Source organism: Theropithecus gelada, chromosome 13 (assembly GCF_003255815.1).
Source record: "Theropithecus gelada isolate Dixy chromosome 13, Tgel_1.0, whole genome shotgun sequence".
NCBI lineage: Eukaryota > Metazoa > Chordata > Mammalia > Primates > Cercopithecidae > Theropithecus > Theropithecus gelada.
Window position 1 is genome coordinate 7311747 of NC_037681.1, and position 24602 is coordinate 7336348.

At 43.5% G+C, this 24602-nt stretch overlaps 2 protein-coding genes across 13 annotated transcripts in view; one reads left to right on the top strand and one right to left on the bottom strand.

The window, feature by feature from the left end:
* Positions 1-388: 388 nt before the first annotated feature.
* SOWAHC (sosondowah ankyrin repeat domain family member C) lies at positions 389-5071 on the bottom strand. Its single transcript, XM_025353643.1, has one exon. It carries the CDS (start codon positions 4896-4898, stop codon positions 3303-3305), a length of 1596 nt encoding a protein of 531 aa, XP_025209428.1. The 5' UTR covers positions 4899-5071; the 3' UTR covers positions 389-3302.
* Positions 5072-5139: 68 nt separating this feature from the next.
* Positions 5140-24602, top strand: part of SEPT10 (septin 10) — a 69950-nt gene continuing 50487 nt past the window's right edge. For 10 of the 12 annotated variants that reach the window (XM_025353634.1, XM_025353631.1, XM_025353636.1 and 7 more), the window contains exon 1: positions 5182-5603. Coding sequence is in view for 7 of the 12 variants with exons in the window: in XM_025353631.1 (XP_025209416.1) it covers positions 5574-5603 (30 nt within the window). In the remaining 5 variants the exon portion in view is untranslated. Of the gene's footprint in view, positions 5604-5750; positions 5998-24602 lie in introns of those variants that run through there. The other 2 variants (XM_025353630.1, XM_025353632.1) reach the window with 2 other exon arrangements.

The following is a 24602-nucleotide window of genomic DNA, read 5'->3' on the forward strand; positions in this document are numbered from 1 at the left end:
TGAAGTCAGCCCTGGGTAGGGAGGGTTGATGGCGGATGGTGTGTGCAAAACCTATACAGCTTTTTTTTAGGTAGTGGTAGAGGTATTACCTTCTCTCCATCACTGGTGCCAAACTACAGCTGTTTTGCTAAAAATGTGGCAATTCAACATGCAGAAAAGGTAACGTTGTGGGAAAGCACTGACTCTTAAGATCTTACTAACAGCTTTTTACTGTGTGACCCTGAACAACCATTAACCTTTATTTTCTTACCTGTAAGTCAAGAACATATGGCCCATAATCTTAAGGGATAGGAAAAGGGTCAAATAAACTGAAACTTCAAAAAGCATTTTGTGAACTGTAAAACACAGTATATGTAAAAAGTCTAAAGGACGACAGAAACTTAAACAATTCAGAGAAAAATTCTACTGTGAACATTTTATTTTGACAAAACAAACTTTACAGATTTTACAATCTCCCAAATTTCACTTATTTAAAAAAAGGAGAGACAAGGCAACCTAGACTCCAAGATTTCAGGCATGAAAAAACTAGTACCAGATATTCAAGTTATATATGCAAACTGCATTTTACATACCATGAAAGTGAAATGTGACAAATACTCACTAGTTTCAAGTGTACCTTATAAGAAACACATGGACATACTTGGGTTTTTTAACCACATGGTCTCATGTCAATAAACATCTAAGTATCTGACATACATTTTTCCATTAAAGGTAGGCGCAACTCTATGAATATCAAATTATAATCTGGCTTTTTATAATCTTGACTGGAAACTGAAAAATAAGAGGAATGTAGAGTTAAGTAGCCAAAAATGCTACTTACTGCACAAACAAGCACATCATGAAAAGGAATGCTAGTAGTTCCCCTCAGGAATGGGTTTTTGAAAATTTAAAATATTATTTTATCAGAAAAGTTAAAGCCTTTGGGGGAAAACCACGGTAAATGACATATTGACTCAATCTCTAAAGCCCTAGCAAATTATAGATTTTGTGCAATTAGTGACCAACATATACATTTAAGAGATAATACTGACTGTTCACCAGAACCTTCTGATGGTTCTGAAACATCTACTCTTTAGAGTTATTTCAGCTTTACATGTCTATGAAATTTAAGATTCCTCAATGGGACGTCATAGCTTATTCCACACTAGATACAAGCAATATGTATAGATTTAGCACAAATGACTACTTCTCACCTTCCAGGAGCCTATTTTTATTTATACAAAATTAGATTGGTTTTTCACCCACGTGTATGCATAAGTGCTTCTCAAATTTACACAGTTCATATCTAAAATCCCACAACAAAAGGCAAACGAATGGATAATAGTTTAGATATTTCATATTTTCATTCATCTTTTTTCTTTTTTTTTTTGAGACAGAGTCTCCGCTGCCCAGGCTGGAGTGCAGTGGCATGATCTTGGCTCACTGCAACCTTCGCCTCTCAGGTTTAAGTGATTCTCATGCCTCAGCCTCCTAAGTAGCTAGGACTATAGGAACGCACCACCACACCCAGCTAATTTTTGTATTTTTAGAAGAGACACATTTTTACCATGTTGGCCAGGCTGGTTTCAAACTCCTGGCCTCAAGTGATCCACCTACCTCGGCCTTCCAAAATGCTGGGATCACAGGTGTGAGCCACTATGCCCAGCCTTTCATCCATCTTTAAACAAATTCAATGAGCATCTAGAGACAGACGTGACAAAAGTGTTACAAATTTCTGTGCATTTTCTATGAATTGCTTTGTGCAGTTCACACGTGGGTTCATTCACCCTGCAGGCTGTGAACTTCCTTATCCTGTAGTCTGTAGGTACTTAGGTTTCAGCAATTACATGACCCAAAAGACTAAAGGAGAAGGACTTGTTTAAATTAGTCCCTCTCAAAAACTGTTTCCAATTTTATGACAAACAGATTTCATATGCTTGTGGGTTAAATTTTAAAGTAATTATGAAGCCATTTACTCTAATATAAATGAATGAAATGTAATTAAGAACCACACTTAAGTCCTTAATTTTAATGAATGGTATTTTTCATTTATATACAAAGGAATTTAATAGCCAGCAGCATTTAAATATAGAAATAGTCCCATCTCTTCTCTATTCCCTTTTATAAAGTGCCATTTTAACTGGGTAGATTTACTACCCAGATTTTCAGTAACTACAGGATAGGTATCTAATTGTCAAGAAAAGGTTGGAAAATTAAGTTTAGCATTTTAAACATTTATAAAACATTGCTACAAGTCATAGAGACTACCAATGTAGTAAAATAAAAAGTGTACCTTACGTGAGGATCATTACGTTGGTTTAATAATTACTCCACAGAAACATGGGCTCATGAGCCAATTTGTGCTAATTATTTAAACCAGAAACAGTTTCTGTAGGTAATTCAGCTCTAAGCACCATTAAACAGGGTTATGCCAAGTAGAACAATGGTTATATGATCCTCAGAATAAACACCCCAGCAAATGCAAACTTTTAGAATAGTAACACAAGTTAGTGAGAATCCGAAGGAGAGGCAACATTTTATTTAAAACTATCATAGGCTGCTAAGTGCCCTCTTTAAATAAAATTTTGTGTAGTTATTAATGTACCTTAACACTGGTGTACCTTAATAGTGGTGTTAGAGATGGCTGGAAACCATACTACAGAAGTGAATGTTGCCTGTTTCTTTTGTTCAGTGATTAAAACTGAAATTGCTTTTACAAAAATAATTTAACTGCTACTTACAATACACATAAAATACCAAGAGGATTCCCATTTATTCACATTATTACCTAATTAGTATTTTTGCATTTCCACTTTGATCTGACCTTCAGTAGTACCTTAAAATACAAATGCAATTGGTAAAAAATGGGGCAGCCTGTCGTTTTCACACTCAGAAATACTACCAGTTTCATTACAATTTGCATTTTTTTGTTGCTCTTGAAAGAGTAACCCCTTATAAAATCAGATACATAAAAAGTGCACTATTCCTTACTTTGCAGACATCCAGGAATGGTTAAAGCAAAGGAACTCTCATTCATTCATTCTGTTCCCCCAATTTAGATACATTTCTAGTCTCCAGAAACGGGCTCCAGGGCAGGGAAGTGGAGGGCAGAAAAGAGGCACAGGTCAAGGTATGATGAATCTCTTAAAAGAAATCCACTTTCCCCAGAAGGCTAACCTGAAGGGAACTCCGCCCCATCCATTCCAGTCCCTCAAGTAAGAATGCATAATTTAGCTTGTCCTTCTGGTCTCATTTCCTTATAACACCTAATATTCAATTTCCTAAGACAAATAACCCTTAGCATTTTCTAAAAGAAACAATTTTTACCCAAATACATTGGACTTTGGTCTCAATTTGAAGGAGGACGAGTGGCCTTTAACAGACCGTTCCTCCTCCACTTCCTCCTCCCCGCCACCCTCCAGTGGCTGTTCTGGATCCCTGAAAGAGGGTGTGGTGTGGACAATCTGGGTTCTGAAGCGGATTTTGTTGAGTCTGGGTTTTATACGTCCACTAGAGCTGCCTGAAGCTTTGCGCCCTGGATCCTTGGCTTTGCCTCCGACCCACCCCTCAGCCAAGTGGTGATGTTGGTGATGGTGATGGTAGTGATGGTCTCCTCCATCATCTAGGACGTGCGAGAGTTTGTAGGTGATGAGATGCGAGGGAAGCACCTTTGAAAGCCTCCAGCGCCCACCGCTGCTACCCGCGGCGCTTTCCCCGTCACCCTCGTCCAGGGCTCCCACCAGGTTCTTGATCTCCTCAGCGATGCTCTGACTCAGGTACTGGGAGGCCTTTTTCCCACTGTAGTCCCTGATGTCCACATCGGCGTCGTAGGCCCCCACCAGCAGCTTCACGACCTCCACGTGCCCGTGCATGGCTGCCAAGTGCAGGGCGGTGTAACCCCCGCTCGTCCTGGCGTTGATGTTCACCGGCAGCTGGTGTTTGTTGGCGAAGTTGACTAGCATGGCCAGAAGCTCCTGCCTTCCGTGCTTGGCGGCCCAATGCAGGCAAGTGAAGCCGGTAATGAAGTCCCGCTTGACCAGCAGGCCGGGCTCGCAGGTGAGCAAGCCCTCCAGGCTGTCCCACTTGCCATCGGAGGCAGAGAGCATCCAGGCGTGCTCCAGGGGGTCTAGCGTCACGGAGCCTCCGCCGCTGCTCTCCTCCTCCGCGGACGACGAGGCCACCGATGCGCTGTCTGAGTCGCCACCGCCTCTGCCGCGTCCTCCCCCGGAGGAGCTGCCCGGGCTGCTGCCCCCGGGACACACGCTCCTCTTCAGCTGCGGGGAACTGCCCATCACCAGGTCGCGGAAGTTCTGGCGGGCCGGCCTCTGTGCGGTGACCCCCCCAAGGGAGCTGCTCCTGTCCGCCTCCTCGCAGCCATGGGGCGGGGGTTCCAGGTCCTCACTGGGTCCCGGGGCCGGAGTCCGGGGCAGGGGCTGCACTTCGCGCCGCGAGTTCTTCCTGCGAGCCCCGGCGCTCAGGGGCGGCCCGTGAGCGGCGGCGTGGGGCTCTCCCTCGCCCAGCTCGCGGCCCTGTCCAGGGAGCGCCTCCGGGGCCGCTGCGTCGGGGAGCCGATCGCGCACCTCGGGCCCGGCCGGGCAGTCGGGGGCCTCGGGCTCGGCGGTCACCTGGATTCGCGGCGGGTCCCCGGAGGGCTCGGACGGCCCCTCACAGAACCTCTTCTTGAGGTGCACGTACTTGGCGCCGTCGGCGGGATCGACGCGCACCGTGGCCACGGCGTTCACCAGCTCCTTGAAGTGCGCGCGGGCGCGGGCGCGCTGCTCGGGTTCGCCGCCCAGTGCGCCCCTGAAGTGCTGCACCAGCTCGGCATGCAGGGCCCGGCCCCCGCGCTCCGCCAGGAAGCGCAGCACCGCCTCGGGGCCCAGCACTGCCTCGGGGCCCCACTCTGCCGACCCCTCCATCCTAGACCGCGCTGCTCCCCCGCCAGCGGGCGGCTCAGCGCGGTCCCATCGCGGCGGGCTCCCAGCGGCCGTCTCCCGACGACTGCGGAGTCTGGCGGGCTCAGCGGGCTGCCAGCCTAGGCGTCACAGGCCGGAGAACTCGGCCACCGCCTCACTGGGCCGCGCCCGGGGGGACACGCCCCCCGCATCCCCGCCCCGCGCCCACGACAACAGGCCACGCCCACTTCCGCTCCCCGCTATATCAGCCACACCCACCTAGGGCGGCCTTGCCTCAGGGCCCGCCCACTTCCGGCCTCGCGTGGGCCGCAATCACTGTTCCGCAGTTCCCGCCTGCATTCTTCGCGCCCTCTTCCTGGAGTCCCGGCTCTCCTTCAGCCCGCCCCAACACTGACACTCAGTCCTCAGTCGTCGAGGGCAGCTCCCGCGAGGGGCTCGTTTGGCGAACTCAAAACGCTCAGCGCGCACCACCGGGCGTCCGCCCCGACCCCGCCCCCCGTCCACCGTCCCCGGAGGCCTCCAGCTCGGCCCCGCCCCTGTCCCTTCCCTGTGGCGGAGCCGCTTCGCCTCGCGCCCCGCCCGTTACTGCAGCGCTCCCGCCTTCCCGCCGCCGTTGTCGGGACCAGCCGCTCGGGGCCGGGCTGATACAGCCGCTTCACCGCGCCCCTCCCCGCGACCATGGCCTCCTCAGAGGTGGCGCGGCACCTGGTGAGTGCCGCCGACGCCGGGGTCCCAGCCCCGAGCTCCTCGGCCCCCGCGGGACTTCCCGGACCCCGACCCCGGCCCGCCGGCCCCCTGGTCCGGCCCGGGATTGTGACCCGCGCCCCCTTGGGCCCCGCCCGCCCAGTCCTTCGCGGCTTCCGCGGCGGCCGGGCGCCTGGGGCGGGACAGGAGCCTCTGCGGAGCCTGGGCGCGGCCGGACCCCGGCTCGCGGGGCACGGGGCGCGGTGCCAGCGTCGGGACGGTGGGGGAGTTCTTCTTGAACGACTTCCCGGTCTTTGCCAAAAGTTAAACCCACAGCGGTGATTGTGGGTCTCTCATGGCTGTAACGGTGTTGAGGGCGCTGTGCGGACTGGTTGAATAGCGGTCATCTTTTACAGCCGTGAGCACTTCCCAGCCTCCCTGCCCCCGGGAGAAAGCCCGGCTTCCCTGGCTTTTCAAAAGCTTTCGCGTTTTACCCAATGGTGTGGTCGTCCAAGTTTTCCTCCGAACCTTTTTTTTTCCCGCCTTGACTCTTTTGTACTCTAAAAGAACGCGTTTGTTCATTGTTTTGAACCTTTCCAGTTACTTTTGTATATTTATTTCGCTTGCTAGTAAGCCAGCGGTTTTCAAAGTGTCGTTACAACTATTTTCGTAATAGTACCAAGGACCTGTACATCGAGTTTTCCAAAGGCTACATGATATGGAATGATACCACCGTTTGGAGGGCCGATGTCTGTGTATTCTTTTTTTTTTTTTTTTTTTTTGAGATGGAGTCTCGCTCTGTCGCCCAGGCTGGAGTGCAGTGGCTGGATCTCAGCTCACTGCAAGCTCCGGTCTGTGTATTCTTAAAAACAAATTCTCCCTTTTAATTTCTGATAGTAAACATTAGTGGTTTTAATCTATGTAAACAAAAGCCCTTTGGAGGCTGGAGACCAAAAAGTTTGAGAACTACTCTCCTAAGCAGCCTCCTACATGAGAAGTTTAAATTGTAGAAAGAGTTCAGATTGTAGGCTGAGAGATTAGAGGATCCGTCCAAAGTGACACCGTTGGTTTGTTTTATAGAACCTGGACAAAGATTTTTCTCCCCGATTCAGCCCAGGTCTCTTTTCATTCTATCGCGTATTTTAAAAAATCTCAAATTTTCTGTTTGGACCCCCTTGTCTCAGTTGCTGTGTTTGTGTGCATGTGTGAGTGAGGGAGAATTGAGGGGTCCTGGTGAGGAAAATGTGTTTTATAAACTCTTTGATTCGTAGAGTACGTATCCAGACACGCTTGAGCAGAAGAGAGCACTTCATTTAGCTGATGTTAGATTTCTTTTTAATTGTACTTAATTTGCTTTGAGACTAACTTATTTTCGAATTAAACTTTATTTTGCATTAATTGTAGATTCGTATGCAGTTGTAAGAAATAATGCAGTATAGAGAGAACCCTTTACCCAGCTTTCCACAGTAATATCTGGCAAACCCATAGTATGATATCACAACCAAGATATTGTCATTGATTGCTACGGTGAAGATAAAGGATGTTCCCAGGACCAAGAGGATCCCATAGTGCCTTTTTATAACCACACTCACTTCTTTCCTGCCCTGCCTCCTCCTTAACCCCAGACAATCAGTGATTCGTTTTTATTCCTATAGTTTTGTCATTCCAAGACTTATATAATGGAATCACCCAGTTAGTAACCTTTTGAGGTTGGATTTTTTTTTACTCAGCAAAGTTCTGGAGATTCATCCAGGTTGTTGCATGTATCTGTAGTTTGCTGACGTCGTATTCCATGGTATGATTGTGCCACAGTTTGAAGGACATCTAGGTTGTTTTCAGTTTTTGGCTCTTGGGAATAAAGCTGCTATAAACATTCATGTACAGTAACTCATAATGTAAGCATAAGTCTTCAGTTCTCTGGGATAGATGCCCAGAAATACAATTGTTGGGTCATATGGTAATTGCATGCTTAGTTTTATAAGAAACTGCCAAACTTTCTCAGAATGGCTGTATTATTTTCCATCCCCACCAGAAGAGTAGGAGAGGTCCAGTTTCTGCACATCCTCACCAGCATTTGGTGTTGTCCCTATTTTTAATTTAGCCATTCTTATAGGTGTATGGTGACACCTCATGGTGATTTTAACTTGCATTTCTCACATTGTCACCCAGGCTAGAGTGCTGTGGTGCCAACATGGCTCACTTCAACCTCAGCCTCGACCTCCTGGGCTCAAGCGATCCTCCTGCCTCAGCCACCCCAAGTAGCTAGGACTATAGGTGTGCACCACCACACCCGGCTAATTTTTGTATTTTTTGTAGAGGCAGAGGTGTGACCATGTTGCCCTGGCTGGTCTCAAACTCCTGGGCTCAAGTGATCGTCCCATCTCAGCCTCCCAACATGTTGCCTATTTTCTAGTTAGATTTTTTTTTTTCTGTTGGGTTTAAAGTTTTTCAGGCATACTAAATTCCAGTCCTTTCTCAGATATGTCATCTGCAAATGTTTTCTCTCAGTCTGTAGTTTATCTTTTCATCTTCTAATAGGGTATTTTGCAAAGCAAAATTTTTAAATGTTGTTGAAATTTGTCATTTTTTCCTTTTATGGACTGTGCTTTTGGTGTCAAGTTTAAGAACTCTTTGCCTAACCTTAGATCCCGAAGATTTTCTCGTATTTTTTTCCTAAAAGTTTTATAGTTTATATTTCATATTTATGTTATGACCCATTTTGAGTTAATTTTTCTGTTAGGTGTCAGACTTAAGTTGAGGGCCATTTTTTGGCCTATGGATGTCCAGTTGCTCCAGCACCGTTTGTTGAATAGACTCGCTTTCAGTTACTGAATTGTTGATGCACTTTTGTCAAAAGTCAGTTGAGCATATTTGTGTGGGTCTATTTCAGTCTGTTTCTGGGTTCTCCATTAGCACACAGTCTTGATTCCTGTAGCTGTGTACATCTGAAATAAGGTAGACTGATTTCTCCCACTTGATTCCCCTCTCCCCCAGATTTTTAGGTACTCTAGTTCTGTGCCTTTTTGTGTAAGTTTTAGAATCATCTTATCTATATTTACAAATAATTTTGCTGGGATTTTGAGAGGAATTACATTAAATGTTTATATCAATTTAGGGAGAATTGATAGCTTTACTATGTTGAATTTTCTAAATCATGTACATAGTATTTCTCTTCATTTCTCGCTCTCGTTTTTTTGGAGACAGAGTGTTGCTCTGTCACCCAGGCTGGAGTTCAATAGCGTGATCTCAGCTTACTGCAGCCTCCACCTCCTGGTTCAAACGATTCTCATACCCCAGCCTCCCGAGTAGCTGGGATTACAGGCATGCGCCACCACACCTGGCTAATTTTTTGTAATTTTAGTAGACACGGGGTTTCTCCATGTTGATCAAGCTGGTCTTGAACTCCCAACCTCAGGTGATCCACCTGTCTCAGTCTCCCAAAGTGTTGGGGTTACTGGCATGAGCCACCGTGCCCAGCCCAGACCTTTTATTAATAGAAGAGGATATTACAACTCAGGGAAGTAGCTGGGCACAGTCGCTCACACCTGTAATCCCAGCACTTTGGGAGACCCAGACAGACGGATCATGAGGTCAAGAGATCAAGACCTCATGACCTCATGGTGAAACCCTGTCTCTACTAAAAATACAGCAATTAGCTGGGCATGGTTGCGTGCACCTGTAGTCCCAGCTGCTCGGGAGGCTGAGGCAGGAGGATCGCTTGAACCTGGGAGGTGGAGGTTGCGGTAAGCCGAGATCGTACTACTGCACTGCAGTCTGGCGACAGAGCGAGACTTTCTTAAAAACAAAACAAAACAAAAAAAAACACTTCAGGTAAGTTTAGTGTCTCGCTCAAGGAATCACAGCTAGTGATCGTGAGATTGCTCTGTGTCATATTGTCCCTGCCATTATCTCCACCATGCCCCTTATTAGGGAATTGCATCATTTTATGATTCAGGAGATCCTGACTGTATAATTAGTTATTGCTGACTGAGATAGTGGGTCTTGAAATAGTGTTGAGTACAGTCCACTGGCTGCCTTTTCCTCTCTTGAGAAACAGCCGTAATTTTCCACTTCTTCAGTTATCCTTACCTTTTAAGTGGTGTCTAAATCTTTGCAATTCCTGTCCACATTTGTCATTTTCTGTTTTAGCTACAATGCTTCTGAACTTTTTTTCTCATTCCTTCTCAGTTATTCTTCAGTGAGAATAATTTTTGTATCTAAGAGGCTTCTCTCCTTTGTTTTACTTTCTGTCTTGAAGTTTTGATTCTTAATTCTTTCCTTTCATGTCCTGTTAATTACCATCTCCGCGCCTTCGGATATTCCCATCTCTTCATCTGGAGATCCTATAATCATTGTAGTATAATGAAAGACTCAGTTCCCATGCTACTTCCTCTGAAGCTTTCCCAGAGAACCCCAGCCCCTGGCAGCCAGACTACTTCTCATTTGGCATTTGGTCATATGCTACCTTGCAGTACCTCCTAATTTATGTTTTTGTGTTGTTAACGTTTTGCATCAAGTAAGCTCTGCATTTTTTCGTCCTTAATTAAATGATCTGCCTTCAGGAAGAGCAACCTGTGTTATTCTTTGTATCCTCCATAGCCATACTCATATATCTTTGAGGACAGGTGTTGATTTTTTTTATACGGAAAGTATGTTATCTTGGACAATTTTACTCTTGCTGAATGTTAAATGAATAAATTATAAATGCTTGCAGGCAGCCAGGAGCTGTTTGTTCATCTACATGTATGTTCTAATGAAGCCCCACCTTCCCTAGGCTGTAACACTGATAGTCTCATACTTTTCAGATATTCCCAGACTGATTTTCATTATAACGTAGTCCCAGACTCTGTTTGGATTAATTGATTGATTGATTGATTATATTTTGGTGTGTGGGAAAGAAGGAGCAGGATGCTCTTAAATTTTTATAATCTACTGCAGGATAGATTCCCTCTCTTCAAGAATATGTATAGGACCCTTGTTTTCAACCATATTAATGTAATTTGTCTCTGCTTTAGATTTTGGGCATTCCTAGTATAAAATGCCTGATGCGCAAAGCTTTTGTAATGAGAACTTTAATTCTTACACTTTCTTCTGATTACATCTGGAAGGTTGATTTAGATAATGCTTTATTTAGAAAATTTAATATTTTTCAGGATTTGTATCTACTACTGATTTAAGGATTATGGAGGAGGAATCACATATCTCATAGTCATAATGACAGAAGTAAACTGTTAAATTCTAATGTTAAACACCGTAAAACAAATAAGATTTAATAGCTTGGGATATAGCACTTATACTTTGTTGGTATTATTTTTAGTAAATAGGCTGCCTGGTCTGTGCCAGGTAGGATGGGGTTCCCAGCCCCTTCACACTAGTTTCAGCCTAACTTCACATAACCAAGGAGCTTATCAAAGATAAGGTGGAAATGTGGCTATTCTCTGATTTCCTTTACCTTCCTCCCTTAAGAATCAGGTCAAGTTTATCCTGCCCTCTGTGTGGTCTGTATTTTTGGGGATAGCAAGAAAGTCCTATTGTCTTAGAGTGTCTGTTGCATAGAAAGAGTTCACAAATTGTGAAATATTAGGTAGGGAGTATACTGATGGATACCTTGAATGTTTAGTGAGTGTCTATGAGAAAACTATCCCAGTTTTCTCATAGACAAATAGAAGCTGTGCATGGTGACATTTTCCCTTAGCTGCATATATACTATTTGGCAGGAACATTACCTTGAGCTCTAAGTTAGGCCAGAACTAACTCAAATGATTTTTGAAAATTAAAATGAAAAACTGCTTTTGTTATAAAGGACCTTTAAGAGGAATAGTTGACTAAGGTAATTCTATGTGAATAGATGAGAAATGTTCTCGTTGACAAATTAGTAGCTAGTTCTGCTCACTCTGAATGAGTCACGGCTTCAGAAACAGACATTGAACTTTTCCCCATCTCCAGCATAATCTTCAGTTTTTTTTCCCCATTTGCACTGCATGAAATCTACTTTATAGAAAGTCCTTTTGTCGTCTTATAAAAGTATAGATACCTCCAGGCAGGTTAGTCAGTGGGTGACTTTCCTAATGCCTAGGGAGATCCTGGGAATCAAGGAAGTCAGAGTTTCCCTAGGGGTGAACACAGGTAGGTAGTTTTGATTTAGGGCAAGTTGGGTGAGGAGTCAGGGGAGGGGAGGGCTGCAAAAAGGAAGGTGGGAAAAGACTAAATCTAAACTTTGCCTTTTTCAAGGTTTGTCTAGAACAGTGTTTCTCAACATTTTTTTCATTATTGTCCCCTCAGGAGAAAAATTAAATTTAAATAAAATGTAATTAATAACATTTGATTTTTATTAAATTAATTCAAGTAATTAAGTTCTCCCTAATGGGGGGAATCCAGTACTAAAGAATATACATTTTTCAGATAAGGTTGAGCTTTGCTGAAGGCCACAGACCATTTATTTATTTATTTATTTTTGTCCTCCCAAGAACCAATTTCTCCTCTCTTTAGGGGGAGAGATAATACAGGTACTGCCCGCATTGAGAATGCATGATCTATAGTTAGCCATCCTAGCAATAGGGCAACATATGTTTTTTCTTCTTAGTCTGCTACTAGATTTGAAAACACTCTAAGACTAAATACTGTGTACATTATAAGTTAAATGAGGCATTCGAGAACCTACTCAGGACCTTAGCTGTTTGTAATAGTGTTCTATGGAGATGTATTCTTACTCCAAGCAGCTTACTAATATGAATTTTTGGAAAATACAAATTATTTGTGTGATTATGATTTATACTACCTTTAAGTAAAGCTTTTTACAAAAGCTCAATATTGAGCTAAATAGTAAAGGAAGAGATGGGCACGGATTAGTGGAGAAAATCAGGCTAGACATTTTAGACAGGAAGAATATTCACTGTCTGACACTGTTTATATGCTCAGCCTTAAAATAACATGAGAAGCCTTTCAATTCTTCACTATTCCTGAAAGAAACAGCTTTGCTGGGCGCAGTGGCTCATGCCTGTAATCCCAGCACTTTGGGAGGCTGAGGTGGGTGGATCACCTGAGGTCAGGAGTTCGAGACCAGCCTGGCCAACATGGTGAAACCCTGTCTCTAGTAAAAATGCAAAAATTAGCCTGTCGTGGTGGTGCGTGCCTGTTGTCCCAGCTACTCGGGAGGCTGAGGCAGGAGAATCGCTTGAACCTGTGAGACAGAGGTTGCAGTGAGCTGACATCGTGCCACTGCACTCCAGCTTGGGTGACAGAGTGAGACTCCATCTCAAAAAAAAAAAAAAGAAATAGCTTTAAAATTTTTAGTGCAATTTTTTTTTTTTTTAATAAAAGGGAACTTTTTAGCTATTTTCAACTTTTAGTGGCCCAGTAATCTCTGAAGATCTTTGCAGGTAATAAAGTAGTTAAGATATATTTTTCTGTGGACTTGTTCTTTGTGGCTATAACTATGTCCACTATGGTAATTGAATGCTACCAGATGCTGAAGTGCATTCACCATGGCAAGTACTTCCCCTGTGTTATCACATTTTGTTTTTTATTTTTTGTTTTTTGAGACAGAGTCTCACTTTGTCGCCAGACTGGAGTGCGGTGGTGCAACGTCGGCTTACTGCAACCTCTGCCTCCTGGGTTCAAACGATTCTCCTGCCTCAGCCTCCTGAGTAGCTGGGATTACAGGCATGTGCCACCACACCCAGCTAATTTTTGTAGTTTTAGTAGAGACGGGGTTTCACCATGTTGGCCAGGATAGTCTCAATCTCTTGACTTTGTAATCCACCCTGTTTGGTCTCCTAAAGTGCTGGGATTGCAGGCGTGAGACAGCGCGCCCATCCTGTGTTATCACATTTTATTCTCCCAGCCCATGAGCTGAGTACTGTTATCTCCAGTTTTTTGGATGAGATGCAACTTTCACACATCCTTGCACAAAATGTCTCTTGTTTCCTCCATGTTGTCTTTGTACCTCCTTGCCCCAGACCTCATTCCAGGCTTTGGCAGTTCTTAATGATGCAGCATTTTGCCTCTGTTGCTACTATAAACAGTTAATTCTAACAGCCTTCTTAACATACATTTATACTGATGTCATGTTAACTCTTCTCCTTTGTGACATGGGTCATTGAGAGAATTTCTAGGGGCTCTCTGTTTTGGTAGAAGATAGGCTGCTTGTCATATAGTAACAGAAATTCTGTTGTATGGAAAAGAATTATAATTTACAGTTTCTATGTAACTCTGAGGACCAAAGAACCTAAGCCAGCATTATAATTTGAACAGTTGGAGAAAATATTTTAATTTTGCTTTGTATTTGCGTATTTTGCTATATATTTTCTTTTTTGTTGATTACAAAATTATACAGATATTATTTAGTTTATCCTCAGATATTCTGATTATTTTAGCTACACTTTGCCATTTACCTACCTTTTAGTCAGAAAATTGTTATACTTTTATGAATTAACTTTGTTATTCAAGTACAATTTGTTTATTTATTTATTTATTTATTATTTTTTGAGATGGAGTTTCACTCTTGTGGCTCAGACTAGAGTGCCGTGGTGCGATCTCGGCTCACTTCAACCTCCGTTTCCCAGGTTCAAGCGATTCTCCTGCCTCAGCCTCCTGAGTAGCTGGGATTACAGGCACCCACCACCATGCCTGGCTAATTTTTGTATTTTTAGTAGAGACAGAGTTTTGCCATGTTGGGCAGGCTGGTCTCAAACTCCTGACCTCAGGTGATCCGCCCGTCTTGGCCTCCCAAAGTGCTGGGATTATAGGCATGAGCCACTGCGCCCGGCCTCAAGTACAATTTATGTACAGTAAATTTACCCTTTTTTGTATAAGGTTCAATGAGTTTTGGTGAAAGCATACAGTTGTGTAACCACCAGCTATTTAAGCTAGTTCCATAACCCCCGAAAATGTCCTTGTGCTGTTGGTAGTCAACCTCTTATCCCACCCTCCTCTGACAACCACTGACCAGTTTTCTGCCTCTATTGTTTTGCCTTCCGCAGTGTCAGTTGTATGGAATTTTCATAGCCTTTGCACTGGCTTCTTTCACTCAATGCCATGCCTTTGAGATTCATCCATGTTTATCACTGAGTCATATTCCATTATATTGATGTGCCGCAATTTATTCTATTCATCCTTTCTCCATTTAAAGAGCATATGGGCTGTTTCCAGTTTTTGGCAATTATGAATGAGGATACTGTATACCTTTACTTACAGGTTTTTGTGTGAATGTGTTTTTTGTTTTTTTGAGATGGAGTCTCACTCTGTCGCCCAGGCTGGAGTGCAGTGGCATGATTTCAGCTCACTGCAACTTCCGCCTCCTGGGTTCAAGTGATTCTCCTGCCTCAGCCTCCCGAGTAGCTGGGATTAGAGGCGTGGGCCACCATGCCCGGCTGATTTATGTGTTTTTAGTAGAGACAGGGTTTCACCATGTTGGCCAGGCTGGTCTCGAACTCCTGACCTCCAGTTGATGCACCTGCCTTGGCCTCCCAAAGTGCTGGGATTATAGGCATGAGCCACCACACCCAGCTGAATGTAAATTTTCATTTCACTTTGGTCAGTGTCTAGGAGTAGGATTGCTGAGTGGTATAGTAAGTATGAGTTTAACTTAATAAGATACTGTTTACAAGTTGGTTGTACCATTTTGTATTCCTACTAGTGATGAATGAGAGTGTGTTGCTCTGCATCCTTGCCAGTACTTTATATTGTCAGTTTTTTGGGGTTTTTTTGTTTGTTTGTTTGTTAGTCATTCTGATAGGTATGTAGTGATATCTCACTGTGGTTTTAGTTTGCATTTCCCTAATGACTGTCATGTGCTTATTGGCCATCTGTACATCCTTGGTCAAGTGTTCCGTCTTTTCCCAATTTTCAATTGGGTTAGTGTCTAAATATTGAGTTGTACAAGTTTAAAAATATATATACATATATATATTTCTTGTATAAGTCTTTTATGAGACAGATGAGTTACAGCTGTTTTATCTCAGTCTGTATCTTGTCTTTCTTGTTTTTTCAGTCCCTTTTTTCTTTTGAGACAGGGTCTCTCTCTATCTCCCAGGCTGAAGTGAGGGCAGGGGGGCATGATCATGGCTCACTGTAGCCTCAACTGTCTCAGCTTGGCTGATCCCCTTGCCTCAGTCTTTTGAATAGCTGGGACTATAGGTATGCGTCACCACACCTAGGTAATTTTTTAAATTTTCTGTAGAGACGGGGTTTCACCATGTTGCCCAGCTGGTCTTGAACTCCTGAACTCAAGCCATCCACCTGTTTGGGCCTCCCAAAGTGCTGGGATGACAGTTGTGAGCCACCGTGCCCAGCTCAGTCTCTTTAACTACATCTTTTGAAGAGCAGAATTTTTTTATTTAAGTCCAGTTTATCATTTTTTCTTTTATAGATTGTGCTTCTTGTGTTGTAGCTAAAAAGTATTTGCTTAACCCAAAGTCACAAAGATTTTATACCTTTTCTTCTAGAAGTTTTTAGGTCAGCGCTCCATTTTGCATAAATTTTTATATGTGGTACCAGATATGAATCGAGGTTCTTTTTGCTCATTTTAGCATATGGGCGTCCAATTGTTCCAGCACTGTTTTTTTTGTTGTTGTTGTTTTTGTTTTTTTTTTTTTTTTTTTAAACTCTACTTTCTCCATTGAGTTGCATTTGGGCCTTTGTGAAAATCTCCTCCCTACTACCACCTCAGTTACACTCTAACCACATTACTTCTTTCTTTCACAGCACTTGCACGGTTTGTTTTCTTGTTTAACTCTGTCTCCTCACTATAATATAAGCCCCTTGAGGGGAAGAACCTTTGTGTGGGACAAAGGATGGGAAGGGCATCCAGGTAGAGGGAATGGCATTGCAAAGGGCTGGTGGTGAGTGGAGCTTTGGTGTGTCTGAAACATGCCAGAGGAGGACATCAGGAGCAAGATGAAGCTGGAGACTAGGTGGGGCCAGATCCCGCAGGGCCTGGGTGCAGCCGGAGTAACCAGAGGCTATGACTGGGTTCAAAAGGATTGCCTCTGAGCAGGAACAGGAATCATGTGTTTGTCAGCATAGCTGAAAGAGGGATAATCAGTGACAGTTTTCAATTCGTTATGACCTGTGTCTTGTTCCACAGCTTCCTAGGAAGGTTTGCCCACTGCTATTCTTGGTTAAGGTGGGCCATGCCTTCCTTTGTGTATTCGTGATTTTAGTCAGAATACAGAAATATTTGACTAATTTTATGTTGCCTGAACTTTTTCCCAGAGGGAATGTCTGGGAACTTTCTGTCATTTATGGATTCACCTTGTACCCTAGAATCTGTAGATGGAATAGTTGATTACCACATTCCTCACGTCAATTTCCAGATCCTCCTTCTCCCGGCTAACAGTTCTGACCTCACTCAGCTGTCATACTGTCTGCTAACCACATGCCTTTGTTGCACTCATATCTGAAACACCACCTCTCCTGGTGCCTGATGGTTTAGCTACTGACTGCCTGTAATTCTCTAACATTAGACCTGTCAGAATTCTGGATGATTTCAGCATCTGCATAGATTATCCTTTCAGTCCCCACCTTTTCAGTTTTCTGCCCTTGTCCTTGTGCCCCCCAAGCGGGTAAACACACAGGGTAGAGGTGCCCATCCCTTGCTCATGCCACCTCCACATTTCCTATCTGCTTTCCCTGCCTTATTTTTCTTTCATTTATCATCCTCTAGCAAAGTGTATGCTTTACTTAGATTTTTGTCTGTCTTTCCCTAACTGGAATAGGAGCCGTGTAAGAGCAGAGATTTTTCTGTTTTTTAACTTATGCATCCCCAGTACTTAAGACAGTTTCTGTAACATAGTAGGCACTCAATACATAGCTGCTGATCAAATGCATTTTTTTAGATATTTGAGGAAGACCTGTAGTCTTTTTTCTGTATTAGTCTTTGTTAAATTCACCTAAGTAATAATATTAATAGATATCAAAAAGAAAGGGAAATATTTATTCCCCCTCCAAGAATCAGACTTCATAATACTTGTTCATATGCAGAAATCATTTTTACTTTTAACCATGGTGTTAATACAGCACAAACCTGTATTCTTCTACTGCTTAATGTCACATATCCATTTCTCTCAATTTTTTTATTTCTTCTAATCTTTGTAGTAGTAATTGCCCATTGTAGTAATAATTCCCCCATTTCAATATATGCAACTTTTTTCTTCCTTTTGACGATTTTTTTTCTGACTATAAAAATGAGATAATATTTTATAAACTGCTGCCTGATACTAGTAATATGGTATAATTATATTCAGCCTAAAAACTAAGCCTAACTGGCTTGATTAATTAAGCTGAATCTTTAGTGCTCTTATCAGTATAGAACAATTCCAGTCTCAAGGAATCAGTGGAAACTTCAAGAGAAGTGAGAATTACCACTGGGCCACGTATATTTGTTTTGGATAATGTAAAATTTACCCTAATTATATGCTTGACTAAAGATTTGGGTGATTACATAAAAGTTCTTTGAGGGATCCAGGGTGCTCATAGGAACCATAAACTCAGTAGTTCCAAAATTGCATCAAACCTGTGCTGATTCCTCTCCTATTCTCTTTCCTGCTTCACAGTGACGTCTCTCCAGTGACCTTAGTTTGAGTCACTTGGACTCAGAATCATGAAGTCACTAAGTCATAAGGGACTCCTGGCCTCTTGCAGCCTCACCTTTTCTGCTGTCCTTGCATTTACATGTAAGCCTCTTTGGATTTCAATGATGAGCTCACTGTGCTTTTCCAACCATACTGGTTATATTTGTACCTTTGGCATATGCTGATTCCACTACTGTCTTGTTCCTCCCCTTCTCTCCCCTTCCCCACCCCTCCCCTCCCCTTCCCCACCCCACCCCTTCCCTCCTCTTCCCCACCCCACCCCTTCCCTCCTCTTCCCCACCCCTTCCCATCCCTCCCCTCCCCTTCCCCATCCCTTCCCATCCCTCCCCTCCCCACCCCTCCCCTTCTCTTTTATTTTATTTCACAGAGTCTTGCTCTGTTGCCCAAGTTTGGAGAGGCGCAATCTTGGCTCACTGCAAGCTCCGCCTCCCGGGTTCATGCCATTCTGCTGCCTCAGCCTCTCAAGTAGTTGGAACTACAGGCGCCTGCCACCGTGCCTGGCTAATTTTTTATATTTTTAGTAGATTCGGGGTTTCACCAGTTAGCCAGGATGGTCTCGATCTCCTTGACCTCGTGATCCACCTGCCTCGACCTCCCAAAGTGCTGGGATTACAGGCGTGAGCCACTGCGCCCAGCCTCTTTGTTTCTTTCTTTTCTTTCTTCTTTTTTTTTTTTTAGATGGAGTCCTGCTCTGTCACCCAGGGTGGAGTGCAGTGGCACAATCTCAACCACTGCAACCTCCGCCTCCTAGGTTCAAGCAATTCTTCTGTGTCAGCCTCCCAAGTTGCTGGGATTACAGGCACCCGCCACCACACCCGGCTAACTATTTAAAAAAAATTTTAGCAGAGATGGGGTTTCACCATATTGGCCAGACTGGTCTCGAACTCCTGACCTTAGGACCCACCGTGCCCAGCCAGTCTTTATTTGCTAGGAAATTTCCTGTTTCTTCAAGTCTCTGTTCAAGCCTTTTCTTGCCAGTGCCTTCTCTGACTATGCAGATTTCATTATACCCTGAGTGTCTTTTCCATATTTTTAGTTGTATGTATGTCTCCCAATTGTACTAAGATTTAAATTGCAAGAATATTGATTTATACAGCTTTGATCCACAATGCCTGGGGTCTGTTATTCTGTCCTTAAAATGTAAGGCTTTAGAAATAATATTGTGAGGCACTGCGTGGTGACTCACGCCTGTAATCCCAGCACTTAGGGAGGCCGAGGCGGGCGGATCACGAGGTCAGGAGATTGAGACCATCTGGGCTAACACGGTGAAACCCCGTCTCTACTAAAAATACACACAAAAAAATTAGCCAGGCATGGCGGTGTGTGCCTGTAGTCCCAGCTGCTGGGAAGACTGAGGCCAGAGAATGGTGTGAACCCAGGAGGTGGGGCTTGCAGTGAGCCGAGATTGCACCACTGTACTCCAGCCTAGGTGACAGAGTAAGACTCCGTCTCAAAATAATAATAATAATGATAATATTGTATACATTTGTGGAATAAGTGAAAAGCATTGATAGACTTCTCACTGATTCCTAAGTATTCTTTTTTTCCTCAAATGTTCTTTTCCTTTTAATGCTTTTAATGCTTTTTTGTTTTGTTTTTTGTTTTTGTTTTTGAAACAGGGCCGTGGTCTGTTGCCCAGGCCAGAGTATAGTGGCACAGTAACAGCTTACTGCAGCCTTGACCTCCCAGGCTCAGATGATCCTCCTGCCTCAGCCTCCCAAGTATCTGTTTCTACAGGTACGCACCACTGTGCCTGGCTAAATTTTTTTTTTTGAGACAGGATCTGCCCGTGTTGTTCAGGCTTTAAGTCCTTTTAATGTGTATCTATTTCTGTTCCTTTCCCTTTTCTTCAACTCCTCTCTCATTTGCTTTTCCTGGGCTAAATTAATGCCTTCTCAAATTTCACTGGCTTTTCTGTCACCTAGCCTGCATGGAACATGCTCTCTTTTGAAGGAATTCAAGCCATCTAGTAATCCTTTTTTTTTTTTTTTTAATTTGAGATGGAGTTTCGCTTTTGTTGCCCAGGCTGGAGTGCAATGGTGTGATCTCGGCTCACTGCAACCTCTGCCTCCCAGGTTCAAGCGATTCTCCTGCCTCAGCCTCCTGAGTAGCTGGGATTATAGACATGCACCACCACACTTGGCTAATTTTGTACTTTTAGTAGAGATGGGGTTTCACCGTTTTGGTCAGGCTGGTCTCGAACTCCTAACCTTAGGTGATCCACCCGCCTTGGCCTCCCAAAGTGCTGGCATTACAGGCGTGAGCCACCGTGCCCGGCCTACTTTTTATTTAAATAAGCCTTGAGATTTAGTTCCACAGGGTCTTTTCACATCAATAAGATGCAATTTTATTGTCTTAATCTTAATTTTATTGTCCAGAATCTCCCTTTCTGTTCATGCAGTTTCTGTAAGTTATTTTCATTCTTCACATCACATACTTTCTCTCATTGCTTGTTCCAAGTTATAGTTATAAAATCTGAGCTGAAAGGGATCTTAGAAAATTGTTACCTTTGTTACCCACATAGTACAGAAATCAGCTCTGTAGTATTGATAGGGGTTACTGTGCCGCTGTTGGAACCCTTCCAGGGCCTGAGCTCAGTGCTTCCTTGGCAGCTCATTTCTGTTAGACAACTTGAGTCCTTCAGTCATTTCCCTTCCTTGTGTCAAAATCTGCCTCACTAGTCTATTCATGGGTCCTGGTTTTTCCCTTGGGAAGCTCATTTCCATATGACAGACTTTGCCGTCCCTTAATCCTCTTATGCTGCAATAGGCTAACAATATTGGGAAAAAGTCATGTTTCCTTGACTCATACAGTACTAGAAAGTAACTCGTAGAGTATTATAAAACTTAATCTGTAAGACATCATAAAATAAAATTTAGTTACTTTTTTTAACTTCAGGGTGTAGAAAGATATTTTAAGCTTTATATTTAAGGAAGAAGCCATAAAGAAAAGATTTATAGATTAGACTTTATGAAAACTGGAAAGATCAGTAATAAATCAGGAAAAGATATTTATGATACACATGACAAGCAAAGAGTTACACTACTCAGTAGCTCTTACTAGTAAGAGAAACAAAGGAGTACCCTGATAGGCAAGTGGGAAAACATGAATTGGTGATTTATGGAAATATAGTAGAACTGGCCAGTAAGCAAAAAAATGTTTAAAATACCAGAAGTCAAATTAAGATGTCAGTTTTGCCTGTCAAATTTACAGAAATTTAAAAATTAATACCCTGTACTGATTAATATATAATGAAATGGACCCTTTTATACATTTGTGATTATTGTGAAATATATATTTGGTCTTTGACCCCCTGACATACAACTCCTGAAATCCTTAAAACTTCCAAAGTTATGTCTTTTGTATGCTAATGAGATGACTGGTGGCTGGCAGCCCCTAGGTAGCTTCAGGATGGGGCTGGTCACCAGAAAGAACAAGGCAAGATTAGAGTATTCGGACTTTCAGCTTCATCCCCCAGGCTCTAGGAAAGGGAGAGAGGCTGAGAGTTAATTGATCACCAGTGGCCAGTGGTTAATCAACCATGCTTGTATAATGGAGGCTCCTTAAGAACAAAGGACTGGGTTCAGAGAGCTTGCAGATAGCCAAACACGTGGAGGCTTACACACATCGATGTGTTGGGAGGGTAGCACACCCCCCTCCATGGGGACAGAAGCCCCTGGGCTTGGGACTCTTCCAGATCTTGAGCTTTGTATCTCTTTCTCTTTTTCTGGCTGTTTATTTGTATCCTTTAAAATATTCTTTGTAATAAACTGGTAAATGGAGGAAATGAGCAAATTAATTGAACCTGAGATGGGGGTTGTGGGAATCCTGATTTCTAACCATTTGTTACTTGTGATGAGCAGAAGTCGAGTGGGGATGGGGCAGAGTCTTGGGGACTAGCCCTCAGTCTGTGGGATCTGACTCTATTGCCAAGTGGACAGTGTCAGAATTAAATTAGAGGGCACCCAGCTAGTGTCCACTACAGAACTAATTCTTGCTTGGTGGGTGGGAAAAACTTCCCACATTTGGTCACAAAATTATCCTGTGTTGTGTGAGAGCAGAGGAAAAACAGTTTGTGTGGTTTTTTTTTTTCAACTCATTGCTAGTATTAGAAATATAAGCAGGTCCAGTCTTTTTGAGGGGCAGCTTGGCAGTTTGCTTGGAACAGGAATGATATTCTAGGAATTTATCACGAAGATATTGTCAGATGCACAGAATAATTGATGGTTATACTGGTGAGTTGGGTGGAATTCTGGAAGCAGACATGTAGGAGGAGCTAGCAGTGTAGGAGATTTCTTGGAGATGAGGGGCAGGGGGAATATTGCCTGTGAAAGTTGAAGAGGGAAGAAAGCAGGACATGTGGGTGTTGGGGAGGAAGCCTTCAGACCCTGATCCAGATCTTGATAGCCATGCAAGGAAAGAAGGGAGGAAGCCCAGTTGGGCAGTGAGAGCTGCAGAACAGTGTGGATCTGACAAAGTCTGGGCCAGGCAGCCCTGACATCCTTACTGTGCCCAGTCTTCACCTACCAGCTGCCTAGGGAGAAAGTGGTCTTGGGTCTATACTGCAGCAGATTCCGAAGGCTCTGCAGGTAGAGACGGTCAGCGAGCTGCAATCTTTGTAGGCACAGGACTAGGTATTGCTTGAAGGGGGAATCGGAGTGGCACACCTCTTTGGCTGCCATGAGAGGAAGTTTGTTGTAGTGTTAGTAAAATAGCACAAATTGGAACATTCATTGCAATGTTACTAATTAGTAACAGCACAAATTAGAAATGATATTTTTTCTATAATAATTTTCTAATTAGGAGTAATTTTAAAATAAAATTGCATTTGTATTTTCAACTGTTATTCTTGTAGTGCAAGCTTTTGTTAAGCTTGAGACTCTTAACTTTTATATGAACTACTTCAAGAATTTCCCCATCCTGATGATCTTTTGAGATTAAAAAGTAGAATTTGCAGTTATCCTTTAACTTTTGATGTATTTGTTGGAGTTTGATGGTATAATGGAGGTGCTATTTTGATGGGATTGGACAACTGTAAGCCTTGCTATACTGACACCCTCCCGGGGATATGCAAACAGGCCACGCACACTGGATGCCAACTTGCTGCTATCTTATGTTGCTCACTCTTGGTAATTTCACTTGAGTTCTTTTATTTTATTTATTTATTTGTTTATTTTGAGACTAAGTCTTGCTCTGTTGCCCAGGCTGGAGTGCAGTGGCGCAATCTCGGCTCACTGTAACCTCTGCCTCCTGGGTTCAAGCAGTTCTCTTGCCTCAGCCTCCCAAGTAATTGGGATTACAGGCACACACCACCAAGCCTGGCTAATTTTTGTATTTTTAGTAGAGAGAGGGTTTCACCACGTTGGCCAGGCTGGTCTCAAACTCCTGACCTCAAGTGATCTGCCAGTCTTGGCCTCCCAGAGTGCTGGGATTACAGGTGTGAGCCACCGCGCCCGGCCTCCACTTGAGTTCTTTTTAGTTTTCTGGGCTGTAATTAGCATCCCCTTCTAGCAGTATGGTCTGCATTAACTTGAATAACTTAATGTTACTACTTGTTTTAGGAAAATTTTGGATCACTGTTAATCTGTAACTTTATTTTAACTTGAATTTTCCCGTAACCTGAAGATTTTATAAAATGATTTTAAATAATGAGTCTGTGGAATCTTTCAAAGTATTGTTTCAAGCCAAATGCCCCACCCTCCTGAAACTCATAAAATAGGCCCCGATAATAATTTTTCTTTTAATTTTTTTTTTTTTTTGAGACCAAGTCTCTCTGTGTTGCCCAGGCTGGAGTGCAGTGGTGTGATCTTGACTCACTGCAACCTCAGCCTTCCGGGTTTAAGCAGTTCTCCTGCCTCCTGGTAAATGGAGCAAATGAGCAAATTAATTGAACCCAGCCTCCTCAGTAGCTGGGATTACAGGCATGCACTGCCACACCTGGCTAGTTTTTGTATTTTTAGTAGAGACGGGGTTTCACCATGTTGGCCAGGCTGGTCTTGAACTCCTGACCTCAAGTGATCTACCGGCCTCAGCCTCCCAAAGTGCTGAGATTACAAGCGTGAGCCACCACTCCCGGCCTCCAGATGATAATTATTTAGGCCACTTTTTGCTTTTTGTTCTCTCTCTCACTCTTGCTCGTATTGTCCTAAAGAATGCCAAGAAACATCTCATAGAATCCCAAGGGACGGTTTAAAAACTTTGGTTCTATGTTTTGGACTAACTTTATAATAATAAAACATTTTGGAAAAGTGAAGTTAAAGGGAAGCGATTATAAGGCCAGGCGCGGTGGCTCACGCCTGTAATCACAGCACTTTGGGAGGCTGCGGTGGGCAGATCACCTGAGGTCAGGAGTTCGAGATTAGCCTGACCAACATGGAGAAACCCTGTCTCTAGTAAAAATACAAAAATTAGCTGGGTGTGGTGGTGCATG

Coding starts and splice junctions, on each gene's coding strand:
- SOWAHC (XM_025353643.1), bottom strand. CDS start 4,898: ATGGAGGGGTCGGCAGAGTGGGGCCCCGAGGCAGTGCTGGGCCCCGAG.